A 14195-nucleotide genomic window follows, 5' to 3' on the forward strand; every position below is an offset into this window, starting at 1 on the left:
ATTGTTCATGTTCAGAGATTAAAATTTTATATTTGTTACAAAAGTAAGACTCACTATAGATTTAGGTCTAATCTTTTACATTCAGTTATTTTCTGACTGCATGACATTATACAATTTTTCATTATTATTTGTCATTTTTATTTTCTTCAGGTGCTTTGATTCCCGCTGTTGCGGGTGCTGCTGCTGGTGGTTTCCTCTGTTTAATCCTCGTTGTAATCTTGCTGTACGTCATGAGGAAAAAAAGTAAGTAATGAGCACTACAATAATGTACAAAACAGTATTAGAATGTAATTTTATTATTAAACTGCAGTTACCCCAAAACATTTTTGGGGGGGTTTAGATTTACTTAGTGTTTCTCTGAGACTTTTTTTATCTATAGGTGGAAGCACTTTTAGACAGTTAGTTGTTAAATACCTGCCTGTTCTGGCATCCGACAATCTTGTCTGGCTTTGCCTCTGAGTGGTCATGCACCACTTTGGCTGGCGATTCTCCTGCTTCCTGTGATGTCACATCGACAGAGAAGTTCATTCTCTTCCGCTCTGCACTGCGGACATCATGTTGATTGACAATGGAATAGAATCCATTTTGTTCTCATTGTGTCCATCTTGTCTTATAGGTAAAGATGTCATAGGATTCAGCTAACACTGATGGTCGGGGGGTAGTTTCACATTTCCGGTCACATCTCTACTGGTCTTATTGGTTCATAGTTCAGTGGGGACTTTTACTTTGTCTCTGACCTTATATAAACTGGTCACATGTACTAATAAAGGAGAATTGGCGTGTGCTCTATTGATTTCCTGAGCGCTCGTAAAAAAATCTTACTAATTTGGAGTTCAAGAGGTATAGAAGGAGTGTATTTCGCTCACAACAATTAGCTCAGCCTAACGCAGAAGGGAAACGGCTCTTAATCAACATGATTTTGCAAGTTATGAACAATCTACAGAGTAGAAAGGAAGAGAGAACTGCTCTGTCATTGTGTGACATTAGAGGAAGCAGAAGTATCACCAGCAGGAGTGGTCCGTGAGCTGAGAGAGATCATTGCACATCAGAGGTGTGATTTGGAATTTCCTAGTACCCCATAATGTGAAAGAATGTTGTGGATTTTGAGATCTTTGCCAAAAAATTAGAATTCCCTTGATTTCAGTAATACTCTACAATTTGTGTATGCTCAACACAGAATGGTATATTTTATATATATACAGAGTGATTCAGTCGCTACTTTACAAGGAAAAATTGCTGGAGTAAAGACAAAATCCCTTTCGGCGCTTCCGGAGGATAAATGGATTATCAGTGCAAGTTTGCAACAACTTCAAGGACAGTCCGTAATTGTCCGTTTTTTATTGAACCCTTAATAAACTCTTGTTCTTGAAGTTGTTGCAAACTTGCACTGATAATCCATTTATCCTCCGGAAGCGCCGAAAGGGATTTTGTCTTTACTCCATTACCCACGTGGGAGCACCCGTTCAGGACTCTCATTGTTTTTCCCGAGGATTCGTGCTGCATACTGGAGGATTAATAAGAGAGTTGATCCACTACACGGATCATACTAGCGAAAACAGAAGAAATCTGCACGGTGAGTGTAAAATTCGTATGATCATACAATCTGTGTTTCCATACATCTACACTTAGATTTGGCGCCCCGTTGTTCTCTTCTTTTTTTCTTTCCTTTATTCTAAGGAAAAATTGCTGTAACTTCTAAAATTCACAGAAATTTGGACTGTATATATTTTGGTTCATGAGAAGTGAGTGTGGTGCCCCTGGGACTTCGGTCACCACAGGGGACTGCATCTCTTTTAAGATATAGTGCTCATTCTGGGTAAGAAGAGGTTAACCACTGGTTTTCACACAGGAGGCCAGAGAGCCTGGGGAATTCCCAGTTACCAGGGTAACAGCCACTATGAGTCACTTCATAGGTGGGGGCTGCACTCAGGGAGTGGGAACACACAACCATTTTCTAGTGAGAATAGTCTGAGACTCTGAACAACACAGTCGCTAAGAGAGAGTGCTTGAGAGCATTTCTTAGCTAGAACCGGGCAAACTGGAAGAGGGCGAGAGGCAACCGGTAGAGATGGTGAGACAGAGGAGAACATGGTAGCTGGAGGTCGAGCCTAACTGTTCCCACAGTGCCAGCACTGACAGGGTGCAGATGCCCTAGGGCAGATTATACTTTATGTTATCTGGCAGAATCTGCAGGGGATGGGGATTTGAAGTCCCATCGCCCACCAACCATTTTCCCGGAGCACAGTGACACATAGCATCCGGGGTCGGGATTGCAGCCAGGCCCCGCGGCGAACATCCACACCACCTGCATACAGGACGGGACACTTAACAGAGACACTAGGGTCCCCAAGCCACTTCATGCCACAGGGATCCACAACCAAGCGCAGGGAAGGGAGGTCTCACACGCCACAGACGCCTCTGATTTACCCGGGACCGACTGAGGCCCATCGCGGTAGAGAGTGGCACCTCCGGGGCACCTTACGATCTGTGAGTAAAGAGAACTTTGAACCGCAGCCCCCTGTGTCATCCCTGTCTTTGCCGGCACCCCACGCGTCGGCACTCCCGTGGACTACTACCCTCGTCATCCACCCGGCGCCGGCTCCGCCTGTGGGGAACGAAACCATCCTGGCTGCCATAACACCTGCCCCGATAAGGAATTCTGCAGCAGCGGCTAATCCCTGGCCGAGTACCACAGGTGGCGTCACGACAAATTTTCCCAATCGCCCCACTTTCCTTCCTTTTACTGCACGCCTCGGGGCAACAAAACCAGGCAAGACCACCCTTGACATTGCCCAACTTGCAATAGCCCAGCAACGAGTAGGTTAACCACCTGCCCCATGGGGCGCTACATGAGAGTGCAATGAACCTCAGCGATAGGAATGAGAAACATCTTTGCGCCAAGTGGTCTCGCTGACTTGTCATCTTCACTACAAGATAGACTTTCTGCACACCTTTCTGAGCATCATTAGTTTATGTTTGGTGCTTCCATTTCACTCCACTTCCTTCTTCATTTATTAACAACATAAAATTATAGCACTTTGGAGGAGCATGTTTTCATTGTGAAAACTTTTGGAAAACTATAACAAGCCACAAACATTACGGGCACTCCGAGAGAACATACAGTGAGAAATTCATGCTATGAGCCGAGATGGCTTCCAAAACACATTCATCTATATGGAACAGTGCATGCAGTTGTGTTTGATGGGAACGGTGGACATTTTCAATACCTGCATTATCCACTTCGCGAACTTTGACATACTGGTACACCAAAGGTCGTGTGCCTGCCTTTGATGCGGGCTTGCACGTCGAGCCACATCTTTCCCTGCACATGACAGCTGATTTAATCAGCCATTATGTGCCTCTAATGACCATGGGTGGATTGAAGAACTGTCTATGGCTGTTATCCAATTAAATCTCTCTGTCAATCTCTGACAGGGGGATTTAACACGTGATGGCAGAGGGGCACGATGTTCACTGCTCCCATCCCACCTCTGTGTCTGTCATGATGAGCCTCCTATGAACGCTGCTTGCGAGTGACATTTATAGGAGATTGTCATTTCTGCTATACAGTGCAGTGCTAATGCACTACTTTGTATAGCATAATTGATCAGCCTATCGCAGCTTTAAGTCCTCTAAGGGGACTATGGTATACAATAAAAAGTGTGGAAAAAGTAAAAAAATACTTATATTTGGCATCACTGTATTTGTTAACTTACAATCTATCAAAATATAAAATAAATTAATCTGATAGGTAAACCTTGTAATGAGAAATATAGTCAAAATGCCAGAATTACATATTTTGGGCCATCGGTACGGTACATTGCAATAAAATTTAATAAGTGGCAATCAAAATATCGAATCTACCCCAAAATAGCATCAGTAAAATAATCAGCTCAGGGCGCAAAAGATAAAAACTCAAAAAGCCCCATATCCTGAAAAATTAAAATATTATGGGTCACGGAATATGGTGACAGAAGCAAAAAAAATTCTTACACTTTTTCAAAAAAAATGTCACCACTTAAAAAAACTATACATTTTTTTGTATCTATGTACTCGTACTGACCTAGAAAATCATACTGCCTTTTCAGTTTTTCCATATAGTCAACAGAACAAATAAAAAACTAAAACATCTGCATTTTTTTGCTATTTCAACACACTTGGATTTTTTTTTTCCCGCTTTCTAGTGCATTACATGATAAAATTAATGATGTTATTCAAAAATACAATACTTAAAAAAAAAAAAAAAAAAAAAGCTCTCAAATGACTATGAGGACAGAAAAATAAAATAGTTATTTCTCTTGAAAGAAAGGGAGGGGAAAAAATAAAAGCGCAGAAATGGAAAATTATATGGTCATGAAGGGGTTAAAACATCAGTTTCTCATAAGCCAAATTTTGTACAGTTCAAATTTTAGCACAATAGATCATCCTATTTTAGAAGTGACAGCAATATTTCTAGGTAAAATAGTAAGTGAATCACCCTGTATAATAGTATCAATGCAGATAATACAGTTACTAATTTGCCATCCCCAAAACTGTTAGATGGCTAGGTTAATGTGCACCTGAGCTGTCCCTCAAGCTAGGGATCCCTAGGCTAATCCCTGTCCGCAAGATTACTCCTAGAGGTGGGGATACCTGGATCTCGTACCTTGCTAAGCTTCTGAAAACAACTCAGTCAGATGTTCCCCCTCCCTCCGAAAGGGAGTGAAGGGGCAGGAGAGCAAAGAAACACATAGGGAACTCAAGTAAGACAACAGATATACAAGGGCTCTAAACTTTTCTCCAGAAGGTAGCTTAGCTGCTGCTAAAGGAGCAACACCTCTGCATAACAGAAGAAAATTCCTTCACTGTGGTAAGAATAGAAATTATATATCCAGCATGGAGTGAAGCCCGGGGAGGGTAAATATAGCGGAAGGCACTGGTAATCATAAATTGCAGATGGGATAAGGACTAAGAGAATTTTCAACCAGCAGTGACGGAGTCCTTATCCCCGTCAGCATAGAAAGGAAAGTACATCAGCGAGACAACAGTTAAGTGAACTCAACAGAGATCCTGCAATTGATTAATGCTGAGACCTCCTGATCCCAGGCTCCACGTCATGACTCGGCACACTCATGACACAGGGTCAGCTGACGTAAAGGGCACTAAAGCTGGTGTCACACTAAGCGACAGCGACAACGACGTCGCTGTTACGTCACCATTTTCGGTGACGTAACAGCGACCTTGTAAGTCGCTGTTATGATCGCTGCTTAGCTGTCAAACACAGCAGAAGCAGCGATCATAACGTCGCTGTGATACATGTGCAGAGAGCAGGGAGCCGCGCTTAGCGCTGGCTCCTTGCTCTCCTACAGTACACATCGGGTTAATTAACCCGATGTGTGCTGCAGCTACATGTCACAGTGCAGAGAGCAAGGAGCCGCGCGCACTGCTTAGCGCTGGCTCCTTGCTCTCCTTGCTACAGTATACATCGGGTTAATTACCCGATGCGTACTGCAGCCACATGTCACAGTGCAGGAGCCGGCGCTGGCAGCAAGAGCTGAGGCTGGTAACCAGCGTAAACATCGGGTAACTAGGGAAAGGTCTTCCCTTGGTTACCCGATGTTTACGCTGGTTACAGCTTACCGCAGCTGCCAGTGCCGGCTCCTGATCGCTTCATTTCGTCGCTCTCTCGCTGTCACACACAGCGATGTGTGTGTCACAGCGGGAGAGTGACGACCAAAAAATGAAGCTGGACATTCAGCAACGACCGGCGACCTCACAGCAGGGGCCAGGTCGTTGCTGGATGTCACACACAGCGACAGCGACGGGACGTCGCTGCAACGTCACAGAAAATGGTGACGTAGCAGCGATGTCGTTGTCGTCGTCGTTATGTGTGACACCAGCTTAAGACAGAAAATATATCTTTGACTAATAAAAGAGGTTGTAGTATGCATGCACTGTGATATTGTCATGAGGTATGTAATGATAGAACAGGGGCCCCTATGCTGGCCCTCAGACTCGAATCATTGCACTGTCCCATATTTCGGAGGTAGGCTTGATGGCAGCCAGGTCCGAGCCCCCATCGTGACCCTGACTCCTGTCCGAGCCCTTATCTTACTCCCCCTCTCCCCTACCCTTGGGGCGAGCCGGAAAACACAATAACAAAACTCAATAGAAACAACACAGACAAGGGAGAATGAAAACTCGTACACACTGCACTCAAACACAAAGAAGAGACTATATGTGTACAGGTGAATAAAGAAAAGGGAGGGAAGTAAATACACAATGGGGAATGTCCACACCACTCAAAATCGCAACGCAGATCACCATCAACAGGTTCACCACAAAGACCAGGATCGCTGGAGCTATGCTGAATCTATCATTAGACCATACTGGAAGAAAACCATGCCTTAAATAGGAAGGAGGCTGCTGCATGTGGCAATTAGCAACCTGAGCTCCTGGTTCCTGCTTACAAGTCTGCAGGAATTAACTGAGCTGAAGACCAGTGAACCTGAATCAGCCGATGTCCGGTTCTGGCTGAACAATTCTGAAGCCTCAGATTGCTTGTCAGACTCTATAGTGTGAACAGGGTTTGATATGAACAGTAGTCACTGCGCAGAGAGGTGGAAGAGGATGAACAGAGTTTTTCTACAATGTACTGTTAATATTGAGATCCTGTGTCAGCAGCTTTAACTAGGATCTCAGCTATCTGTGTTATCCTTCCTGTGAAGATAAGATGTCTTCTGCTTATATTAGCTACCTTGTAACATTGGTCAAAACACTTCTCCTTTCGCAGAAAAACATTTTTATATCAATTAAGAACAAGCAATAAGCATGTGACAATTACTTTTAACATAAATGTGTTTCTTCAACAGGAACATCACCAAAAACAGAGACAAACTGGTATGTAAGACATTACTTTACTTATCATTTCATCTAATAATAATATGCTGCATTTACATTCTGTTCCACGGTTATACTGGCAAATGTGTCTGAGCGTGTAGCAATGTATAGCAGAACAAGAGATACTATATAAACATTACACCGGCAGATATACAATCAAAAGCAAATTGCAAATAATTTTTTTAGGAAAATATTTTAACTTCTTCCAATAAATTAATAAAAGAAGATCAATTTTAATAGCAGATCACAGCTAATATAGCAAGTGGTTTAACCAAATTTGTGCGTAATTGCCACTGTTAATGACTTCTCCAGTCTTAGAATTATTTAACTTCATAACAAGTGTTTGTAGTACTTTTAGAGCCTCTCTGGCTGTTACGACCTGCTGCAAATGTTATGAATAGCCAGATGCAAGGTGTACCTAAGGAATTTTAAATGCAACAATAATACATCCAAATATGCAAATTGCATAGTTGGTGGCTGCTTAAAGGGAACCTGTCACCACTTTTTTGGACTATAAGCTGCGGCCACCACTACTGGGCTCTTATATACATCATTCTAACATGCTGTATATAAGAGCCCAGGCCGCTGTGACAACATAAAAGACACTTTATAATACTTACCTAACGGTCGCGCTGTGATGGATGAGGGCCTAATGGGCTTCTCCATTGTTCGGTGCCGGAGCTGCCTCTTTCGGCCATCTTGGTACTATTTCTTCTCTACCCGCGGTGCATGACGGGTCCGACGTCATCCACACTCGCCGGCATTCAGGTCCTGAGCAGGCGCACTTTGATCTGCCCTCAGCAGATTAAAGTACTGTAGTGCGCCTGCGCAGGACCGGCGAGTGTGTATGACGTAGATGCGTCATGCACACAGGCTTCAGAAAGAAGCCGAAGATGGCCAAAAGAGGAGGCGCTGGCTCCGGACAATGTAGACGCCCATTAGGCCCTCATCCACCACAGCGCGACCGTTAGGCAATTATTATAAAGTGTTTTTTATGTTGTCACAGCGGCTTGGGCTCCTATATACAGTATGTTAGAATGCTGTTTATAAGAACCCAGTGGTGGTGGCCGCAGCTTATAGGGCAAAAAAGTGGTGACAGGTTCCCTTTAATTCTCCATCGGGCTGCTTTTTTTGTTGGACATCAAAGGACTAAGGGTGGTTTTACACGCTGCGACATCGCTATCCAATGCTAGCGATGGCGAGCGTGATAGCACCCGTCCCTATCGTTATGCCGATATGTGAAGATCGCTGCCGTAGCGAACATTATCGCTATGGCAGCGTCACACTACTTATCTTCTCAGTGACGTCGCTGTGACCGGAGATCCGCCTCCTTTCTAAGGGGGCGGTTCGTTCGGCGTCACAGCGACGTCAGTAAGTGGCTGCCCAAACAAAACGGAGGGGCGGAGATGAGCGGTACGAACATCCCGCCCACCTCCTTCCTTCCTCATTGCTGGCGTGTGGCAGGTAAGGAGAGGTTCCTCGTTCCTGCGGCGTCACACGTAGTGATGTGTGCTGCCGCAGGAACGAGGATCAACTTCGCCCCAGCGACACAGGCGATAATTGGGAATGGACCCCCATGTCAACGAGGAGTGATTTTGGACGTTTTTGCAACGATCCAAAATCGCTCCTAGGAGTCACACACAACGAAATAGCTACAGCAGGCGGATGTGCATCACAAAATCCGTGACCCCAACGAGATCACTGTAGCGATCTCGTAGTGTGTAAAGCCCGCTTAAGTGGAGGGGCATATGCAAAGTTCTTCTCTTTGACCACCAAGACAGTTTACCCTACCCTGCTCAAAAATCTTGATCACAATTTGGACTGTGGGAAGGACATTCAGAAAGGTGGGTACACATTCTAAAAAAAAATTTTTATATGTTTTCCAGTATTCTTCCTGAAAATGAACAAACAGAAAGCATCATTGAGCCAGCATGTAAGTATGATAAGCAAAACAAGTAATATCTGCAGGAAAAGGTTGTTGCTGGAATGAAAAGTCCTAAAAAGAAGAAAATTGCATTGCTTGCTTCTAAATTTTATACGAGTCCTCCTTCTTCAAGGAAGACATTGCTTAAAGAGGTTGTCCAGGTTTGGGATGAAAGTCTGGAGTTGCTCTGTACTTGCAGACTTCTGAATTCCCATAGCTGTCATGTGATGTTCAGCTCTGCACACACTCTGACACAGTGTTGTCGGACTTTGTTCACACCACAGAGCCTGACAAGCAATCTGAGGCTTCTGTGTTGTTCAGCCAGAGCTGGGCGTTGGCTGGTTCAGGTTCACTGGTCTTCAGCTCTGCAGGGGTTAATTCCTGCTGACTGGTGAGCAGGACCTAAGAGCTCAGGTTACTAACTGCCTCATGAAGCTGTTTCTTTCCTATTTATAGCACGGCTTCCTTCCTGTATGTGTTGATGATAGCGTCAGCTTTAGCTCCAGCGATCCTGGTCTTGGTGATTTTCCTGATAATGGTGATCCGTGTTGCGCTTCTGAGTGGTGTGTTTGTTCCCCTATTGTGTGTTACTGCCCCCTGTGACGGGGGTGTACAACAGAGCAAAGGATGGACGAGGCCGAGGGACGATCCAACAGGTTTATTCACAAGAACACTGTAACAGCACACGATGATAAGTCCACGTAAAACAGATTCGGGGGCCCTTCCCGACAATCCTCGGACCGGATTACAAAGCAATCGTCCTTACAGTAGTCCAAAGAGTTCCACACAATCCCACGGGCCGCCACACAGGCCTAGCTCCGTCCGTGTCCACAGCCACACAGGCTGGAGCTCCTGCTCTCTTCAAGTTTCAGCTCACTCTGCCAGAATCTCCCAGGTAAGCAGAGTTTACACTAGTTGGACTCTAGGCCCACCTCCCCCTACTCCCAGGGATGGAAGTGCCTCAAGAGGATATAACCTTGCATTTTAGGGGGTGATTACCTACAACAATAGAAATGTACACAGAAGTAGTTCAAATAAGACAAAAAACCCAGCTTTAAATAGGAATCTGTACAGCATATACAGTGAGAGGGTAAATTACATCTTCACAATCCCTCCCCCTCCCAACTTGTGTACGTACTAGGGACCTCTACAGGTCACTGGTTAAGTACACACAGGCAGAGCGTTACTTACATGTGGCTTCATGCAGCCACGAATTGGCATCGTAGCTCTCCCACATCATTGCCCAGGAGAACAGCTGCAGGCAGACCACCCATCACCCCAACCACACATCGCCTGACCCCAAAACCAAAGTTCAGATCCACAGTGGCTGTGGGAATAGTCCTCCATTGTCCACCAGCCAGTTCAATAACAATCCCAGGTCCTCTATGGATTGCCTCAGGCCGAACCACTCGGGGATCAGCCAGTGTGAGGAAAGCACCCGAGTCACAAAATCCAACAAGTCTCTGTCCATCCAGCACAACCTCCTGCAAGTGCTTACCTCGATGATCAGAAGTCGTCATAACTGCGGGTCGCACCCCGTAAACTCCTGGTGGTGCAACATGGGGGGCTGAGTCACTAGGCCAGTCCTCACATAACGGTGCCACATCTTCCTCCATGGCACTGGGCTGTAAATAATTAACAATCCGATTGGGTGCAGGATCAGTCCTCATTTGAACAGCTGGGCAGGAGACTTGCCGATGCCCTGGCTGTCCACATTGATAGCATCTGAGCTGGGTCTCCCTCCATCCAAGGCGTCCTCTTGGGTAAGGGGTAGGGGAACTTGGAGGCCGGCTCCCACCTGAAGGTGCTGTAGGGGTTTGAGGATGATTCCTCCATGGCCTGGCTGGGCATGAGGCCTGCAAATGCCCGGGATGCCTACAAACATAACACCTGCGCTCTGTTACTTCCTCTCCCCGGCGTATTCCAGAAAGTGCAGTAGAAGCAACTGGAGGCACATTAACACGGGTATCAACATGTGGTGGCTTAGAGGAATGGGGAACAATGGGGACAGAATAACTGGGGGCATCCGGTGTTGTGGAGCTGTTAGGCGTCTCTCCATCCTCCAACAGAACCCTCCACTGAGGCTTGATGGTGAGAGCCTCATCAGCGAGAGCAGCAGCTTCCTCCACTGTCGCTGGTTTTCTCTCACGCACCCATTCCCGGATCTCAGCGGGGCACTGGGCAAAGAATTGTTCTTTTAGGATGACCTGCAGGAAGGTCTCCCAAGATAAGGCCTCCTCTGCCTCCAGCCAGCGATTACATATTTGTTTGAGTCTATGAGCATATATCTTAAAAGACACTTCCCCATCACATGCTAAAGCACGGAACTGAGTCCTGTAAGTGTCTGGGGTCACAGCATAATGTTCTAGAATAGTCTGTTTAATATCCGCATACTCACAGTTCCACCGAGGGTCCATAGCTCTATAGGCTTCAGCAGCTCCCCCCTCTAGGAGCCCAACCAGATGCCGGACACGCTCCCTGTCCGGGACTTCCATTAATCGACACTGATGCTCAAAGTCCTGGAAGAAGCCCTCAATGTCGCCTGCAGCCTCATTAAACGGCTTAAAGTCTTTGCGGGACACCCTGGGAAGTTCCCTCATGATGGGTGCTGGAGTTACAGTCTGTCTGGAACCTCTCGCGGCTTCCACAGCGAGCTGCTTATCCAGCAATGCCATCTCCTCCATCCTGCGCTCCTTCTCTTCAGCTCCACGCATGGCCTCCCTCTTATCTTCTATGGTGGCCTCATCTCCAAGCAGTGCCATCTTTTCCTTGTACCACACAACCCATTGACTTTTTTGGGTATTCACCTCCGGCTCCCGTCTTTGCTCCCCTTGCTGTGGAAATTGTTCCTCGGTGCCATCTTGCAGGCAAGCGTGTTCCAATGCCTCAATTAGTTGCTCCTTAGAGAGTCCTTTGTAGCCGACACCTAATTCACGGGCCTTTGTTTGTAGACTCGCCACAGTCCAGTTCCTGTATCCTGAGGTTCTGGTTTCAGACGTCGATTGGCTGTTGTCCTCCATTTCTTCTGCTCTGATCCCGCCGCTGCCAACCAGTTTGTGACGGGGGTGTACAACAGAGCAAAGGATGGACGAGGCCGAGGGACGATCCAACAGGTTTATTCACAAGAACACTGTAACAGCACACGATAAGTCCACGTAAAACAGATTCGGGGGCCCTTCCCGACAATCCTCGGACCGGATTACAAAGCAATCGTCCTTACAGTAGTCCAAAGAGTTCCACACAATCCCACGGGCCGCCACACAGGCCTAGCTCCGTCCGTGTCCACAGCCACACAGGCTGGAGCTCCTGCTCTCTTCAAGTTTCAGCTCACTCTGCCAGAATCTCCCAGGTAACCAGAGTTTACACTAGTTGGACTCTAGGCCCACCTCCCCCTACTCCCAGGGATGGAAGTGCCTCAAGAGGATATAACCTTGCATTTTAGGGGGTGATTACCTACAACAATAGAAATGTACACAGAAGTAGTTCAAATAAGACAAAGAACCCAGCTTGAAATAGGAATCTGTACAGCATATACAGTGAGAGGGTAAATTACATCTTCACACCCCCCTTTTGCGTTGTTTCCCAATACACATATTGTCTGTCTTGTGAGTTATGAGTGCAGTGTGTATAAGTTTCCATTCTCCCTTGTCCATGTCTTTTTGTGGGGTTTTGTCTGTGTTTTCCGGCCGCCCCGAGGATGTGGGAGAGGGAGAGTAAGATCAGGGCTCGAAAAGGAGTTAAGCTGGGTTTACACACTGCAACATCTCAAACGACATCGCTGTAACGTCACCGGTTTTGTGACGCAATAGCGATGTTGTTTGCGATGTTGCAGTGTCTGAAACCTATCAGCAACCCGGCCCCTGCTGTGAAGTTGTAATCGTTACAAATCGTTCAGGACCATTCCTAGGTCCTTTGTTTCCCGCTGTGCAGCATGAAGTTTCAGTGTGTGAAGACTTTGCAGCGACTTTGTTAGCAACTTCCCTTTCAAAAGGCTGCTTATCAACGTCCCCAACAACCAGCTAGGTCGCTCTGCAGGTCCGGATCGCTGTTGTGTTGTTGGCCAGGTTTGCCTGTTTGAACGCTCACCAGAGACTTAGCAGAGACTTAGGGAGGTCGCTGTTACGTCACAAAACCGGTGACGTTACAGCGATGTCCTTTGCGATGTTGCAGTGTGTAAACCCAGCTTTAGGGTGACGCTGGAAGCTCAGACCTGGTTACAATCAAATCTACCTCTAAGATAACGGACAGCACAAGGACTCTAACTGAGAGGGCGGGAGCCAGCACTGCCTGAGAATGGCATACAAAAAAATATTTTTTAGTGTAAATTCACAATTATTCCAACTGTACTATAATGAAAATTGAGATTTTTAGCAAATGATTGATCAATAATTTGAGCCGCCCCTGTTTGCTTTAATATGGTTCTGCTTTTAATTTAATTAGTTAGCCATATGGTACATTGCAAATATTAATATAGGTAGGACCCCTCTATAGAGATTTGCCTTGACGTTGGGAGGGGCGGCTCAAATTATTGATCAATCATTTGCTAAAAATCTCAATTTGCATTATAGTACAGTTGGAATAATTGTGAATTTACACAAAAACATTTTTTTTTGCACACCATTCTCAGGCAGTGCTGGCTCCCCCCCTCTTTGAAGCACAAGGACTCTAGTCTGAGGGCCAGCCTAGGGGCACCTGTCATTACATACCCCGTGACAATAGCATGCACACTGAATACTGTCAGGATTCTCCGGTGCTGGCAGTGAGAGCGGGCAGTTACAAGACTGCAAGTATGTGATTTGCCATCTAGTCAGCTTCTCTCCATTGACTTGTATTGAGTGAGGCTGAGCACGTCTAGTTGGAATGTGGCCAGAAGTATGTAATGTAAATAAAGTATGTAAAATAATATAACTATGTAAAATACTTGCAGACACGTCACTGCCCACTCTTGCCGCTGGCACCAGAACATCTTGACAGCATGTTCTGATAATTCTTAAGTCTGCAGTAATATACAGAGTATGCATTCTGTCATCCTAAACCTAGACAACCCCTTTAAAGTCAATCTATCACCAGATTTCACAATACAAGCTGCATTGCAATAATTGATATACCTAACCTCTTAGACCTGCTGTTTACTTACTTTTCAAATCCGTATCAAAATGGCTATATAATCTTTTTGAAACTTTTACCGCCTAATACAAAAAAAATTAAGCCTAAATGTATTTACTCATTTTCAATGTAAGTACACCAGCCCCATCAAGTCCATGAAATTAATTTAAAATGTATGACTTTTTTTTAATATAATATGCTTTAGCAATCCATAAATGTAACAAACTGCCCAAACCATACAGTCACTGCTCACTATGCTATTAGCTATTTGTGTAGGATGTGGCCT

General features: G+C 45.6%; 1 protein-coding gene across 2 annotated transcripts in view; it reads left to right on the forward strand.

Moving 5' to 3' along the window:
* LILRB5 (leukocyte immunoglobulin like receptor B5) overlaps positions 1–14195 on the forward strand; it is a 103225-nt gene that overhangs the window by 73623 nt on the left and 15407 nt on the right. The window contains exons 8-11 of one of the 2 annotated variants that reach the window (XM_075329421.1): positions 151–243; positions 1490–1573; positions 6852–6879; positions 8766–8812. In XM_075329421.1, coding sequence (XP_075185536.1) covers positions 151–243; positions 1490–1573; positions 6852–6879; positions 8766–8812 — 252 coding nt within the window. The remainder of the gene's footprint in view (positions 1–150; positions 244–1489; positions 1574–6851; positions 6880–8765; positions 8813–14195) is intronic. The other variant, XM_075329422.1, reaches the window with a different exon arrangement.

The sequence above is a fragment of the Anomaloglossus baeobatrachus genome, chromosome 11 (assembly GCF_048569485.1).
Source record: "Anomaloglossus baeobatrachus isolate aAnoBae1 chromosome 11, aAnoBae1.hap1, whole genome shotgun sequence".
NCBI classification, from domain to species: Eukaryota; Metazoa; Chordata; class Amphibia; order Anura; family Aromobatidae; genus Anomaloglossus; species Anomaloglossus baeobatrachus.